The 16,834-nt window shown below is 42.1% G+C and overlaps 1 protein-coding gene across 4 annotated transcripts in view; it reads left to right on the forward strand.

Annotated features, from left to right (window-relative positions):
• The window catches only part of INSC (INSC spindle orientation adaptor protein), a 126,501-nt gene extending 122,354 nt beyond the window's left edge, over window positions 1–4,147 (forward strand). For all 4 annotated transcript variants that reach the window (XM_070624376.1, XM_070624377.1, XM_070624378.1 and 1 more), the window contains exon 13: window positions 3,535–4,147. In XM_070624376.1, the coding sequence (XP_070480477.1) occupies window positions 3,535–3,663 (129 nt within the window). In that variant the 3' untranslated portion in view covers window positions 3,664–4,147. The remainder of the gene's footprint in view (window positions 1–3,534) is intronic.
• Window positions 4,148–16,834: the final 12,687 nt, after the last annotated feature.

The raw sequence follows: 16,834 nt of genomic DNA on the forward strand, positions 1-16,834 counted from the left end.
TCCATGTGGGTGCTGGGCCAGTTTTCCTCACAGACAGTTTGCAATCATGACACTTCTGTGATCGACCCTTCCATGGCTCCCTGGTACTTATGGGCTCAGCTCTTCGCAGTCTGGCTCCCACCCACCATGGGTCTGAAGGCTTCCCACCGCCTCCAGGCCCCGTGCAGCTCAGCTGGCCCAGAGTGCCCTGAGCCACCCAACACCGTGCCTTGTCCCTTGGCCCTTGCAGATGCCCTCTCTCCAACTGTGCCTGCCCCTCCTCAGGGCTCAGGCCAAAATCTTTCTCCTCCGTGAAGCTTCCGAGGGGCTTCCCGGGCTCAGAGACACGGAGTACACAGCGTGTGGCTGGGCCTGCCTACCCGGATTTTGTTTTCCTAGTAACAGGCAGGTTGTGTTATCCGGTATTCCAGATGTTATGAGAGAGGCTCTTAGAAGGCAAACACAGGCCTGCTTGATGCTGAAGATCTCGAATTGTCTACCAGACCATCTGTTTCCAGCCACACTTTCTCCCTCCGTGTCTCACAGCCTTGGTCTCCCTAACTCACCTCATGCGGAGGATTTGTATTTCTCCCCCTCTAGCCTGGAACCCTCTTAGGGCCAGGGCCCTTTCCCAGCTCTTTGTATCTCCACAGGACCTTGGGTTTGGTGACCGTTCCTTGCCCCCTGCCCCAGCCCGTGTTTGTGGGTGTTCCCGGTTCGGCTCCCAGAAGGGGCTCCACATTGAGTATGGCCCCCTGGCTGGTGAGGTGGGGCCACGTGGAGGCCGGCCCGGCAGATGGAGTCGGAAGCTCCCTGTCCTGCACTCCCGTGAGGCCTCTTCCCACTGTCAAAGGCTCTCTTCAGGTGGAGGGAGGACGTTTCAATTATCATCTCCCACATCTGGTCTGGGGAAGTGGCAGCACGGATTGCCTCTCGCAAACAGGATTGATTTTCCTTAATGAAGCGCTGTCAGTGGGCTGCTGGGCTGGCTTAGTGCTCAGTGTTTCAGACTGTCTGGGAATGAGATCCTGGGGTGACTGGCTGTCAACCCTCCAAGGAAAGCAGAGGCCGAGAGGAAGGCTTCGCGATGGTGAAGGGTCCTTTCCACCCCTGGATGCTGAGGGAGGGTGCTCTGAGTTGGTTTGGGTTCACATCCTGCAGACTTTCTGGGGACCCTGGGGAGAGGAGGGTGTCTATTTGCTTTTCTGGTTTTTCAGGTCTGTTTCTAGGTTTTTCTCTCTCATATTTTGTTTATTGCTTTTCTCTCTTTCTGGAGGTTGCCTCCTCTCTTAGGGTTTCTCTCTCTCCTCCTTTCCTTTCCCCCTCTTCTTTTTATCCCCCACAGTCCTTTCCCCCTCTCCTCCCTTTCTGCCTCCTCGCATCCTCCTACTCTCTCCTGTTGCCCTCCCACCTCAGGGTGCTCTCGCTCTTGCTTTGTCACTGTCTCTCTCTCCCCATCTCCCTTGTGTTCTCGGTCTCTTTTCTTTCACCAAGTTTATCTCTGTCTCGCTGTTTGAATATTTCCTTCTTGTTCCATTTCTCTGCTGTTTCTTTTTCTCTGTTTCTCTGCTATTTTCCTTTTCTATCTCGTTTTCTCTCTTCATGGGTCTATTTTCTCTCTATTTCTTTGTCTCTCTCTGTCCTTCCCTCTCTCCTGCTTTATTTTCATCCCTGATCACGTAAGATACATCAATGGTCTCATATCCTCTGCTGAAGATCCCTGGTTCCGTATTTACTGTGACAACTCAAGGGCGATGGGGTTGTTTCTCCCAGTGGGAGCCGAGAAGAATCAGAATGTGCTATGGAGTTCAGCCTCTTCAGCCCTTGGGGGGGTCACACCCCAGGAGAGACAGTCTTGTGGAGTCTGCTTCCTGCCACTAGTGTCTCAGACCCTGCTTATGTGCACAGGCACACGTCACTTCTCCTTGATCCAGCTTGGACATGGCAGCACCTGTTAGTCTAATAATTAGCTTAAGCCATCCTCTCTTTTCACCAGCATGGCCTGATTTCTCAGTCATAAGAACCCCCCATGTCTAGGTAATAAGCTCCCTGCCTGCCTTGTACTCAATATGACCTAGTGTCCTGGACTTGCAGCGTCCTCCATGTGTGTGTAGGTATGAGGGTCCTGGAGTTGGACTGCTGTGTGATCTTGGAAAGGCCACTTTCCCTCTCTGAGCCTCTGTCTCCTTATTTCCAAAATAGAGACTATGATACCTTGCAGCATCCTCTAGGGATTAAATGAAATACTATGTGTAGGTAGTAAGTGTTGGCCTTCCTTTGCCTTTGCTTCTTCTGCTATTCCAGATATTCCCCCCCTCTTTGTTTCCCAGGGGAAGGGCATCCTGGAGTTCAACCTTGTTACCTGCTGTGCACAGGCTCCAGAAGAGGGAAGGGATTAATATTCACCGAGCGCTTAGCATGCATGGCCTCAGCTTCCCGGGAAAGAGGTCTAGGGAGGCACACAGCTTACCTTTACAGTTTCAGTTAGCTCTAGTCGTAGAACTCGATTTTAAAGCACTTCATTGTTCGTTTTGTTTCAGCAAACGTTTATTGAGCCCTGTGCCGATTCTTGTGCTACCTGCTGTAGATACAGAGAAAAACAAAACAGAGTCTCTACCCTGGAGGAGCTCAGAGTCTAGTGTGGGAGGTAAACACCTATAAAACAGTTACAGTCAAGCGTGAGAAGGTGGAGGTCAGCCCAGGGGCTGTGAGTACACAGGGGAGGGAGAGACTGTCTCTTCAAGGAATCAAGGAGGGCTTCACAGAGGAGGTGACAGTGGGCCAGGTCTTGCAGGATGAATGCAACTGCTGGCCAGAAAAGAGTGAGGAGGGACGTCATGTCGTGAGGAAGAGCTGGGCAAGGGCACATGGACGTAAACAGGCTGGCCTGCTCAGGGGAGACTGAAATGCCCAGTGTGCGGCAGCCTGGGCAGGAGTTCCACTCTGCCTGCACCTCTCTTTCCTGTTCATCTCGTCCTGGTGGCAGACTCTGCATCTCCTTCAATTTTATGACCTTCCTTCCTCTTTCTCTCTTCTTCCCTCGCATCCCACAATGCTTTGCTCAGAACCTTGCCGAAGGTATGCATAGATGAATAGTCCTTGCTGTTCTGAGGTTCCTCCAGGGAACTGGAAGCAAGAATATAATTCCACTGATGCTTCTGGCAGTCCTAGTCTCTAGGATGAACATAGCTTGAATTTACATATATCAGTAAGTTGACCAGACCCTTAAAATGACAGATCTTTAAAACAACTGGGTTCCTAAGATGACTGAAAAACCAAGAGGGCAAGACCATTATTAAGATCATGACGATTTTCAGTTGACATCCACCATAGCGACCAAGGTGCAAATGGAATCAGGTCACCAAGTGAAAAGTTTGCTATGGTGACCAAGGACCAAAATGACCAGATCACTAAGGTGTTTGTGATGATCAGCTCAAATTGGCTGGTAAATGAGCCACTTCCTGAAATGCATCTCTCAGGGCAATTGAAGGAAATACATGCACCTGAGCAGGGCCCCCCGTCTGACCTGTATCATCTCTTTTCTTTCCTCCCCAGGCTGCTCTGCGTAGATTGGCCGGCGTCTGTCCAGAAGGCCTCCAGGACTCCGACTTCCAGCAGCTGGTCCAGCCCCGGCTTGTAGACTCTTTCTTACTCTGCAGCAACATGGAGGAGAGCTTTGTGTAGGGAGTGTGGGAGAGGAAACGCATTTGGCCCCATTCTCATGCCCCCTCTGAGTACACACCTGTGAACACACCTGAGTACACACCAGCCCCCTCACCTCCTTATTTATACTTAATTTATTTTTTACATGAAATAGACAGAGGGCTAAATATTCTAGCAACATCATCAGGCAGTTTGTGGTCCTTGGGCGTCTTCTTTGTTTTTCCTTTTTGACTTCTGTGACTTCTCAGTTACAGATGTTGAAATGCATAATGGCTAATGTGACAGATTGTCATGGGTGATTTCACTTCATCTTGCTTTCTCTGTTCTCGCTACATAATCTGGCTTCATTGTTTTTTAACTTGGGAACCAGAGTATTTTAAGTGCCCAGCAGTTTTTTTTTTTAAGTTGAATTTGTTCTTTCTAAAAGATTTTAAATGAATTTCATAGTAGGAAAGAATATACTAGAATGAAAGTTTTATTCTTTAATAAATGGAATCAAACAGAATGTGTCTTGGATTTTCTGATTAAATTATATCTTAGACTAGCTTCTTGCTTCTGAAGTTTTCATGCCACAAAACTTTTCCAACCATTAAAACTGAGTAGACAGTTGTATTGTTTTCATAGGTATATAAATGGGTCAAGTTCTGAGTGATTTAGTGAGAAACCAAAAAGATTTCAAAGTTTCCAGAAGCTCTTGGCTTCCCTGCTCTTGTGTAAGCTCATGGTGAACAGTGTCCCCAGATGAGGTTTTAGTGAATAATACCTCTTCAAAAGGATCCTTGAAAGTAGTGGTGTGTGGGAGCAGCTCATACCAGCTCACAAGGGACAGTTGTGAGGGTGTCTTCCCAACTCCACATCGAGTGACCTTATGTTAGTAGCTTGAAACTGGCAATGGTGGGAGTGTTTACACCACAGAAACTGGCAGATGCTACAAATCAGAGCTTTTGTTTTTTTTTCCAGAGAGCTGGTTTACCAATACAAGTGCTTGAAATTCACAAAAATCCGTGAATCCTTTTGAAAGGTTTAATAGCACCATATTGTGACATGATTTTCTGCAATTCAAGAAACACTTCTTGAATTCTTTTACTATTCTAAATGAATTAACCTAATGTATCAGGTCCTGGGCAAGCATCTTACATGCATTATCTTATTTATTCCTTATAATAAAATTATGAGATTGCAACTATGTTATTAAATCACTTGCCCAAGGTCACTAGCTAGTAAGTGGTGTTAGGATGTGAACCTGGTGAGATCTAGTACCAGAGCCTTTTCTCTGAAGTTCTGTGATACAGAGAAAAGTGGTATCTGGGTCCTCCCACCTAAAATGATGGTGAAGATGATGATCATCATCATAATGGTAACAAGCACTTGTACAGTATTTACCATGTACTAAGCCCTTGTTTTATATCATTCTATATATTAACATGAATATAAATTAACGTTTCTTACCATATATTATTTATTCAGTTCTTATAAAACCCTAAGTTAGCTATTACACCCATTTTACAGATGAGAAAACATATTTTTCAGATGAGATAATGAAGCTGATGTAGGAAGTAAATGGCAGACCCTGGATTCAAACCAGGGTCTTCTGAGTCGTTATGCAAAATCTTCACTTTTAGGAATATGGTTTTTGATATATCTCACTGAGTTATGCAGATTGTCCAAATGTTGGTGTCTTTCATCTTGTGATATCAACACAAACTTTTGTTACCATCACAACTGATCTCATCAGAAAAGTCTTCAAGTACTGAGAAGCTATCAAGCTTGAGAGCTCAGGTGTCATCACTGGCAACAGATACTGTCAGTTGTTTTTCTTGATGTGACAAGCTCACTTTGTTAATCTTTTTGAAAATGTCTATCAAACACCTCAGTCTCAGTGACCATAGTTTTTCTGCCAGTTATTCTCTCAAATAAAAATAGTGTCCCATGGAAAAAGCAACTCATTCCTTTTGCAGTTCAAACAATTAGACAAGTGTTTCTTTCTTGAAACTGATACCCCTCCTATTTTGGCATCCAGAAGAAACGCCCTAAGTCTAATTCTCATTTCATCACCCAGAATATTAAAAAAAAGATGTGTACTAAAGGTTCAAGATTTAACAAAATTCATAATTTTTACTTCTTCATCAAAGATAGTCCTAATGAAATTGGCACTTGAAAAATTGACTTTAAGTAGGTGGCAGTGAAGCAAACAATGACTATTAGTACAGTTTGGCGCCACTGCCTTGATCACGCCAAGGTACAATGTTACCCATCAGGGCTTTTGCACCCTTAGCACAAATCAACAAGTAACAAAAGGTAAACAAATTCAGAATTACTATGAAAATAGTTTGTCCTTACAGAACTCCCTAAAGGGTCTTGGGGACCCCCCACAATGGCGTGCCCTACTTTGAGAACCACTGATCCAGTTTAACACTTCGTTTCATAGTTGAGGAAAGTGAGTCCTGTGTTGAGAGGCAATTGATTTTCCCAAAAACACACAGAATGAGGACTAAACCTCTTGGGTCAAGGTCAAAGTTCTGCCCCTTCCTCAGTACTAGGCTAGTTGGTCGATAACATGACAGAACTTGAAGAGAATAAAGGAGAGAAGCAGCCTTTGGGTGACATATGTGTTGAAAGTCTCTACACTGTAACACTTGCTGTGGGGGTGTATGTCTATCAGTCAGGGTTCCAGTAGGAAACAGAATTTAACTCAGATGGTTCAAAAAAAGAAGTGTTCATAAATAGACTATTTGAAAACTTGTAATCAGAGATAAGGAAGGTACTGAGGAATGCTGAGGCACACAGAGACTTGTTACAATTGTAAGTTCCTGCCATCCTCAGGGCAGAAGGGTCAGGTGAGATAAAAGTGTTGCCAAAGTCCACTGAGAGCTGGACTTGTGGCAGAAGGGCCACCTGGTGGGAGCTGTAGGGACTCAGCCACTGAGGAGACATGGAGCCTTGGCAGGGAGGCAGCAGGAAAGAAATGCCTGGACCTCTCTCTTCTTACTCTCTGATCTCCCACAGGTGTCTTCTTCCATTGGCTAAATTCTCTGGTGAGAGAGCCAGAGTTATGGAATCTTCAGGAATCAGCCTCTGAGGGAGACAGTAGCATAAAGAAGAGTGGAGAAGGTATCTGGGTGAGGTCAGGACGGGGACTAACAGAATCATGAGCACAGGTGGAAAAGTCTACATTCTTTCTTCCTCCTCCCTAAGGTGCTGGCACATAGCTGGTGCATGGAAAGCAGCCAGTATGACTTTGGGATTGCAGCAAATTGTCAATTGAAGGATTTATAGGACGGATTTTAGAGAAAGGAAACAAAGTGGGATACGGGTACAGGGAAATGGCATCCGTCCTTGCAGCCAGGCTTCAGAGAGAAAGGTGTCCCGGGCCTCAGAGCAAGGAAGACAGAGATATAAAGGAACTGTCTGAATAGAGTGATTCTAGGGGCCTAGAAGTTGGTGCAGAGCTGATCAAATGCAATAGACTGTTCAAGTCACAAGAGGTCTATAAAGAGAGGAGTTGAGGCTTTTTGGCAGAGAAGGGACCAAAGGCTGTGGACAGAGACGTGCTCCAGGGGAACGTAGAAGAGGTTCCACCTTCCACATCAGTTATTGGTTCTGCCCTGTGGTCTTTCCATAGGCAGTCTCACCCTGCTGACTCTCATCCTGCCTTCTGTGAAAGACAGCTACTAGACCTGGCAGGGCATTGTCAAGCTAGATGACCTTAACGCTTCATGATTGAGGCCATGGCATAAAGGCCTCAGTGGTCAGATGCAGACACAAGTTAGCTCATATAGATTAGCTTAGAACTGAGAGTGGCTGGTTGATCTGAAAGTTAGGATTTTCTTGGCCAGGAACACGCATATTGGCTGAAATCCTCCTCTCTCTGGGCCCTAGCACAGAATTAAGGCTGGGAATGGGTTTTTAGGAAATCCACATGTTGGAGAAAGTGCAGCTACATGCGCTGCCCAGATAAGGAAACCTGGACATCCAGATATTTGAGGATAGGTAGGCAGCATCACGTGGTGGAAAGAACCATCACGAAATGGAATCAGGTGGATTTCTCCATGAGTTTGAATCCTGGCTCCACCACTTCCCTAGTGTTGACTTTGCACAAGGCATGCTATCTCTATGAGCTTCTGTTTTCCTATCTATAAGGTGATAATGCTCCCTGCTTGGCATCCCTCTTAGGGTTAGTGTTAACATTAAGGGAGATAATTTGTATGTTCTTAGTAAACTGTAAAGTTCTGTGCAAATGTAACTTGTCGTCATCATTACTGCCATCATTTTGGTTATCATCTCAGAGTTGTAAAGGACCACATAAATGATCCAGTACCTCATTTTTCTTATGCCGGGACCCCCTTGACAATATCCTTCTAAAGGAATCCTCCGTTATTGCTTAAGCATCTCCAATGAAAGCCATCACCTCATTCTGCTATTGGACAATCTTCAAGGTCATAAAGTTCCACTCTGCATGAAGCCATAATCTGAAAACTCACCTGCTAGTCCTAGTTTTGATGTCAGGGAACACCTCTCTTTCTGCATGACAGCCTTTGAAAACTTTGAAGGTGGTGATTAATTGCATGTTCTCTATTGCACAAAACAAGTTACTCCCAAATTTAGTGACTTAAAACAACAAAAAACGTTTATTCTTATATTTCTTGCAGGTCAGGTTTTCGGGAATGGCTTAGTTCAGTGGTTATGGCTCAAGCTTTCTCGTGAGTTTACAATAAAGATGTTGGAAGCATTTCCAGAATGGCAGAGTAGGGGTTCCCCGAAATCCACTCCTCTGTAAAAGCAATGAGAACACTGGCAAAGATTGTCAAAATCAACTTTTTCAGAATTATGGAAATTAACGAAAGGCTTGTAATAATCCAAGAAGTGTTTATTCAAGAAAAATGACAGAACCTCTGCAAGAACAATGAGGTTTGCTGTGTTTTAACTTGCCTGATTCCCATCCCCCCCTCCACAGCTCTGTGGATCTTGAAAGCTGACAACTGTGCAACCACAGTTGCTGTGAAAACTAGCAGCTGGTAGCCACTGAGGGGCCAGAACGGGTTGGCATTCCCTTAAAAGCTCCAAATAGATATTCACATGCAAAGGAATAAAGCTGGACCTCTACCTGACACCATACACAAAGATTAACTGAAAATCCATCATTGACCTAAATGTAAGAGCTGAAACTATAAAACTCTTTGAAGAAAATATAGAGTTAAATCTTCATACTGTTGGGTTAGGCAATGGTTTCTTAGATATAACACCTAAAGTACAGGTGACAAAAGAACAAGTAGATAAATTGGACTTCTTCAAAGTTAAAAGCTTTTGTGCTACAAAGGACAACACCAAGAAAGTGAAAAGTCAACCCGGTGATGGGAAGTAAAATTTCAGATCATATATCTGATAAGAAATTAATATCAGAACCTATAATAAACTCTTACAACTCAACAATAAAAAGTCAAATCACCCAAATAAAAAATAAACAAAGGATTTAAATAGGCATTTCTCCAAAGAATGCATATAAATGACCAAAAAGTACATAGAAAGATGCTCAACATAATCAGTAATTAGGAAAATACAAATCAAAATTGCAATGAAATACTATTTCACACCAACTAGAAGAGCTAAATTAAAAAAGACAGACAATGATAGGTATTGGCAAGGATGTGGAGAAATTGTAACCCTTATACATTGCTTGTGGGATTGTAAAATAGTGTAGCCATTTTGGAAAACACTTTGTCAGTTCCTCAAAATGTTAATCATAGAGTTACAATGTGACCTAGCATATACCTTGTGACTCAAAGTATATGCTCAAGAGAAATGAAAACATATGTCCACACAAAATCTTGTACAGGAATGTTCATAACAGCATTATTCCTAAAATAAATAAATTCCTAAAATGGAAACAACTCAAATGTTCACAGGTGATGAACGGATAAAAAATATGGTATAGCCATGCAATGGAATACTACTTGGCAATAAAAAAGGAGTCAAGTATTGGTACATGCTGCAACACAGACAAGCCTTGAGAACAGTGAGATAAGTGAAAAAGGCAATACAAAGGACCATATTTTATATGATTCCATATGTGTGAAAAGTCCAAAGTGGTCAAATACACACAGATATAAAGTAGATTGGCAGTTCTCAGGAGCTTAGGGGAGGGGGAATGGGAAGCAACTGCTAATGAGCATGAGGTCTCTTTTGCAGATGATGAAAGCTAGTGGTGATTGTTGCACAAGTCTTAAATATACTAAAGACCACTGGACTGTACATTTTTAAAAGGTGAAGTTTGTGATGTGTGAATTATATCTCAATAAAAACTATTATTAACAACAAAAAAAAGATGTTGGCTAGGGCTGCAGTCATGTGAAGACATGAGTAGAAGTGTAGGATCTGCTTCCAAGGTGGCTCGCTCACAGGGCTGGCAAGTGGGTGCAGGTTGTTGGTGGGAGGTCTCAGTTTCTCTTCATGCAGAAGGGAGGTGGCGGCTCATGCGGAGGCTGCTTGAATGTCCTTCAGACATGGCGTTTAGCTTCCTCAGAGTGAGCGATCCAAGAGTGATAGAGCTGGACAGAACCTGTCCTTTTTATAACTTAGCCTTAGAAGTCACTTAGATTACTTCTGCCACACTTTATCAGAAATAAGAAGTCCAGCCCACATTCAAGGGACTCAAGGGGAGGGGAGTTAAGCTCCGTTGTTTGACGGGAAGAGTACCAGTAATTTGCAGGCATGTTGTAAAGTTACCACATTTGTTATATTTCCGGCAAGTCCTCTCGATCTGATATACTTTTTTCCCAGTCATGTTCACATTTTCTAGACTCTCTCCAAACGGCTCACTCACATTTAGAAAATCCAGTGTGTCAATCCCTCTCAGCCCCATTTATCTCCCCATATCCCACTCCCATCAAAATGAAACTTCCAGAACTGAAAACATACCTGGCCCCTTTCCCTCTGCTCCCACCCCACCCCTGCCCCATCTCTAACCTTTCCAGCCACCAGTTGTGGTGGAGTGGGACTTCAGCAATTGTGTTTCTTAGAAAGATGATCTGAAGGGATGTTATTACGGAACGTTCTTTTGATGTCAAGGGGCAAGAGTTTGAAAGGGAAGGTAAAAAGAAAATGTGCCAAATGGAAGAAAATATACTTTCTTGTTTAATGACAGCTTTCCACACCCTTTTAGTTTTTCTGCTTGGATATAAGGAGGACTGGGAACAGGAGGCATGTAAGCCTAATTTTCTAATATAAGTTGTGACAAAGAATAGAAAAGGAATCATTTATGAAAAAAATTATATAAATTCTCTACAATTTCTTTCAGAGAATAGAAGCAGAGGGAATATGTCTTCACTAATTCCATGAGGTCAGTATTACCATAATGCTAAAACCAGGCAGAGACACTACAAGAAAACTGTAGGCCAATATCTCTCATCGACATAGATGCAAAAAATCCTCAACAAAACATTAGCAAATTGAATCCAACAGCGTACAAAAAGAATATACACCATGATTAAGTGGGATGTATTCCAAGTATGCAAATCTGCTTAAACATTTGAAAATCAATTAATGCAATCCATTACATTAATAGGTTGAAAAGAAAAAATCTCAAGAACAATATCAATATATGCAGAAAGAGCATTTAACAAAACCCAACACCCATTCATGATAAAAACTCAGTAAAGCAGGAATAGAGGGGAATTTCCTCAGCTTAATGAAGAATATCTATTAAAAACCTACAGCTAATACATACTTGAAGCTTTCCCACTAAGAAAGTCAAAGCTTTCTCAGTGAGGTCAGATACAAGGTAAGACTATCCCCTCTCATCATTCCTCTTCAACAATGTACTGGGGGTTCTGGCTAATGCAATAAGACAGGAAAAGAAAATGAAAGGTATACAGATTGTGAAGGCAGACATAAAAGTATATTCGTTTGTAGATGACACGATTGTCTACATAGAAAATCTGAAAGAATCAACAAAAATACTCATGGAACTAATAAGCAATTAAAGCAAGGTTGAAGAATACAAGGTTAATATACAGGGCCAGCACTGGTGGCCTAGCGCTTAATAAGTTCAGCACCCTCCACTTTGGTGGCCTGTGTTCAGTTCCCAGGTGTAGACTCTGTTAGAGAGAGGTGTAGGTAGAGATTTGGAGGTGGAATTGATAGGAGTGAGTGACTGACAGCACAGGACCAAGTGTTGGGTGGGGGAAGGGAGGCAAAGTCTAGGCTGGTGCCCAGGTTCTTGCTCGCATTGTGAAGGCATGGAGGAGCCACTCCTGCTTGACAGTGAAGACGTTGCAAAGATTCTGTTAGTGGCCAAGCTGTGCTGGTGGTCCATGTACTAAAAAAAAAGAGGAAGACTGGCATGGATGTTAGCTCAGGGTGAATCTTCCTCAGCCAAAAAAAAAAAAAAGTTAATATACAAAAGTCAATTGCTTTCCTATACACCAAAATGAACAAGTGGAATTTTAAATTAAAAACACAATAACATTTACATTAGCACCCCCAAAATGAAATACTTAGGTATAAATCTAACAAAATATGTGCAAGATCTATGTGAGGAAAACTACAAAGCTCTGATGAATGAAACCAAAGAACTAAATAAATGGATATTCCATGTGTTCATGGATAGGAAGACTCAATATTGCCAAGATGTCAGTTCTTTCCAAGTTTATCTATAGAGTCAATGCAATACCAATCAAAATTCCACAAATTATTTTATGGATATCAACAAACTGATTCTAAAGTTTATATAGAGGCAAAAGACCCAAAATAGCCCACACAATGTTGAAGGAGAAGAACAAAGTTGGAAGACTGACACTACCTGACTTTAAATCTAAAGTAATCAAGACAGTGTGGTACTGGTAAAAGAATAGACAAACAGATAAATGGAAACAGAATAGAGAGCCCAGAAACAGACCTCCATAAATACAGTCAACTGATCTTTGGCAAAGGAGCTAAGGCAATACAATGGAGAAAAGACAGTCTTTTCAAGGTGGGACCAACTGGACAGCCACATGCCAAAAAAAAAAAAAATGCATCTAGACACAGAACTTACATCCTTCACAAAAATTAACTTAAAATGGATCACATACCTAAATGTAAAACACAAAACTATGACACTCCTAGAAGATAACATAGGAGAAAACCTGGATGACCTTAGGTATGACGATGACTTTTTAGACACAACACCAAAGGCATGATCCATGAAAGAAATAATCGATGAGCTGTACTTTATTAAAATTAAAAACTTCTGCTCTGCAAAAGAATGTCAAGAGAATGAGAAGACAAGCCACAGACTGGGAGAAAATATTTGCAAAAGGCACGTCCAGTCGAGACCTGTTCTCTAAAATATACAAAGAACTCTTAAAACTCAAAAATAAGAAAACAAACAAGCCTGTTAGAAAATGGGCTAAAGACCTTAACAGACACATCACCAAAGAAGATATACAGATGGAAAATAAACATATGAAAAGATGCTTCATGTCATATGTCATCAAGGAAATTCAAATTTAAACTACAAGATACCACTGCACACCTGTTAGAATGGCCAAAACCTGGAACACTGACGACACCAAATGCTGATGAGGATGTGGAGCAACAGGAACTCTCATTCATTGCTGGTGGGAATGCAAATGGTACCAGCCACTTCAGAAGCCTGTTTGGCTGTTTCTTACAAAACTAAACATGCTCTTACCATACAATCCAGCAATCATGCACCTGGTATTTACCCAAAGGAGTTGAAAACGTATATCCACACAAAAACCTGTACATGGATATTTATAGCAGCTTTATCTATAATTGCCAAAACTTGGAAGAAAGCAAGATGTCCTTCAGTAGGTGAATTGACAAATAAACCATGGTACATCCAGACAATGGAATAATATACAGCATCAAAAAATGAGCTATTAATCCATTAAAAGACATGGAAGAACCTTAAATGCATATTACTAAGTGGAAGAAGCCAATCTGAAAAGGCTACTTACTGTATGATTCCAACTATTTGATATTCTAGCAAAGGCAAAACTATGGAGACAGCAGAAAGATCCGTGGTTGTTGGGAGAGATGAACAGGCAGAGCACAGAGAATTTTTAGGGAAGTAAAATACTCTGTATGATACCATAACGATGGACACATGTCATCATATGTTTGTCCAAACCCATAGAATGTACGACACCAAGAGCGAACCCTAACGTAAACTATGGACATCGGGTGATTTTCATGTGTCAGTGCAGGTTCATCAGTTGTAACAAATGCACCACTCTGGTGAGGGATGTTGGTAATAGGGGAGGCTATGCCTGTGTAGCGGCGGAGGGTATATGGGAAATCTCTGTACCCTCCCCTCAACTTTGCTGTGAACCTTAAAAATAAAGAAATAACATCTTAATAAGAATAAAAAAGAACAGTAAGGGAAGATCTAAGGCTGAGGGAAACCAGAGCCTATTCAAAAGTGTTGGAACACAGATGACACCATGGAAGCTTCCATTGTAAGATCCTTTGTGAGAGCATACTGCCCTTGGGGACCCACAGTTCCATTAAGTCCTTTCTCTGGCTATATTAAACTTCAGAATAGTTACTGTCCCTTTAACAATATCTTTTTATAACACCCACACATTCATAGCATGGAGAGATCATGTTGCACAGAATGGAAACTTTATTAATACGGAAAAGAAGAGGAGGAAGAAAAGGAAGTTGGACACAGAATGGAAAACTCAGGTCAAAGACTTGAAGGGATGGATTTTTTTTTTTTAATAACGTTATTCAGAAAGGTGGAACTTTTGAAAGAGAACATTTAAAAGAAATGAAAGGATGATGTCAAGGCATGGATGGAATTTACAGTTAAACCCATAGGTGTGGGGAGAACATCCTACCCTCCCTCTCTAGGCTGCAAAGAGTTGGGCAGGCAGGATGCTATGACTCAGCCTCAGCTGATGAGATCCTCAAGGTCCCACCGATTCTGCAGTGGCCCAGAGGGTGGACTGTGTGCTTGGCTGTATCTGTGAGCAGCTCTGGGCTTCCAGGACCGCCCCAGACAGGAGTCATAACAGAGGCCCCGGGGCAGAGAATCCCATTCTGGGGCTCAGAACAAGGGAGAAGTGACTCCGTTTGAAGTTTGTCCCCAAGAATGGAGCTAATGCTGATCCCCTGTAGTGGGTGCCTCCTGCATGCATTTTACTGTGTACCGCCTCTGGTAATTCTCACATTTGTGAGTTAGGTGTTATTGTTAATGTTCTTATTTATTCCTTCCATTACATATGGGAAAACGGAGGTGTGGAGAGGTTGAGTAATGTTGCCAAAACCCAATAGTTAATACTGATAAGGGGATTGAACCCACATCTGCCTGACTTCAGGGGCTAATTGGGAAGAAAGCAGGAACTTAGCACCCAACACTTACTAGAAGGTAGATACAGCTCTGGACTTTTGTAGAACCATCATCCTCCAGAAAACATGTCGTGAGGGTCTACTCTAGACCCAGGAAAGAAAAGTAAACATGAATAAGTGCTGGGATTACCTGTGATTTTAGCTGTTGGTAGGCCAATCCCTAAAAAAAACTAAGTATGGTGGTTAAAGCAAATTTGAGCTCTGCAGTCTATCTCAGTTTTAATCCTGGCTCTACCATTTACTAACTGTGTGACCTTGGGCAAGGTACATAATCTCTCTGTGCCTCAGTTTCCTCATCTGTAAGATGGAAGAATGATAGTGCCTTAATCATAGAGTTGTTGTGAGAACTAAATGTATCAATACATGGAAAAGGCTTAGAATTGTGCCTCATGACGAGTGCTCAATAAATGTGGCTACAGTTCAAGTCCACAAATTCCACCTTTGCATCTATTCAGGTTGCCTGGTCCTTCCTGACAGTGTCTCAAGTGTAGACCCATAGCATGTTAGAAACAGAGACTTCAATCTTGCAAGAGATATAGAGACCATCTGGCTCCATCTCAACGTCCTACTCGTAGGAGTAAAGAGACTTGCCTGAAATTACACAGTGAATTAATCAAAGAGCTAAAACCTGCATCCAAGAAATAACAACTACTATACCATAGCTGCCATTTGTTTTGAGCCCCTGCTTTTTGCCAGGCACTGTAACATACGATATGTCACTACATTTCTAAAATGACCCTGCTAAGTCATTACAAATTCCTTTTTACAAATAAGGAAACTGAGGTTCAGAGAGACTCTACATCTTGTCCAGCGTCACCTAACTGGTAATGGAAGATAGGATTTATGCAAACTGTCTGACGTCAAAGCCCATGAGCATTCTGCTTTGGAGCACATGCATTTTATTGTATTCATGTATGCAAAAGCCCAAACACCATGCTTGATCTTAAAAATACAAGTATAGCACTTTTGCAAATTCCCAAATTTCTCTTTATTTGAAAAAAATCATTTGCATTTTTAATTAAATAATTTTTAAGCACTGATACACAACCTTTAGTTATTTGTCAAAATTTGTTCAATTTGTTAAAATTGTGGTAATAGACACGAAGATTATTTCAGAGAAAAAGAGAATAGGAATGAGACAATGAAATATAATTTAACAAATCAAAATAGAAATCCTCTACAGTTCAGGATCGATACCATGAAAATCTCTAAAATAGCTACTCCTTAGTCTAGTGTCAGCATAAAGCATCAAAGACAAATCAAGGTAAATGCTGTATGTTATCAGTTCTGTTTCAAAGCAATGACAGCCTTTTGAAACAATTCTTTTAAAATTTCTTTTTGTTAGAGTTTTCTGATGATCCTGTTGTAAAGGTTCTATTTATGTCCATAATCTTATAATGTTCTTCACCATGGTTTTTATTTGTGGTTTCTTATATACTTTTTTTTTCTTAAAGATTGGCACCTGAGCTAACAACTGTTGCCAATCTTTTTTTTTTCCTGCTTTTTTCTCCCCCAACCCCCCCCCCCCCCCAGTACATAGTTGTATATTTTAGTTGTGGGTCCTTCTAGTTGGGGCATGTGGGACTCTGCCTCAGCGTGGCCTGACGAGTGGTACCACGTCCATGCCCAGGATTCGAACCAGCGAAACCCTGAGCCGCCGAAGTGGAGTGCGTGAACTTAACCACTCGGCCATGGGGCTGGCCTCTCTTACACACTTTTGGGGCTATGCATGACTAATAAAAGCAGACATTGTAGAATATTTAGATGTGCTCATGTGCATGTGTGTGAGTCTCAGCTTGAGGCCCACAAGAAAAACCACAGAGTCCACATAGAAATC

Source organism: Equus przewalskii, chromosome 6 (assembly GCF_037783145.1).
Source record: "Equus przewalskii isolate Varuska chromosome 6, EquPr2, whole genome shotgun sequence".
NCBI lineage: Eukaryota > Metazoa > Chordata > Mammalia > Perissodactyla > Equidae > Equus > Equus przewalskii.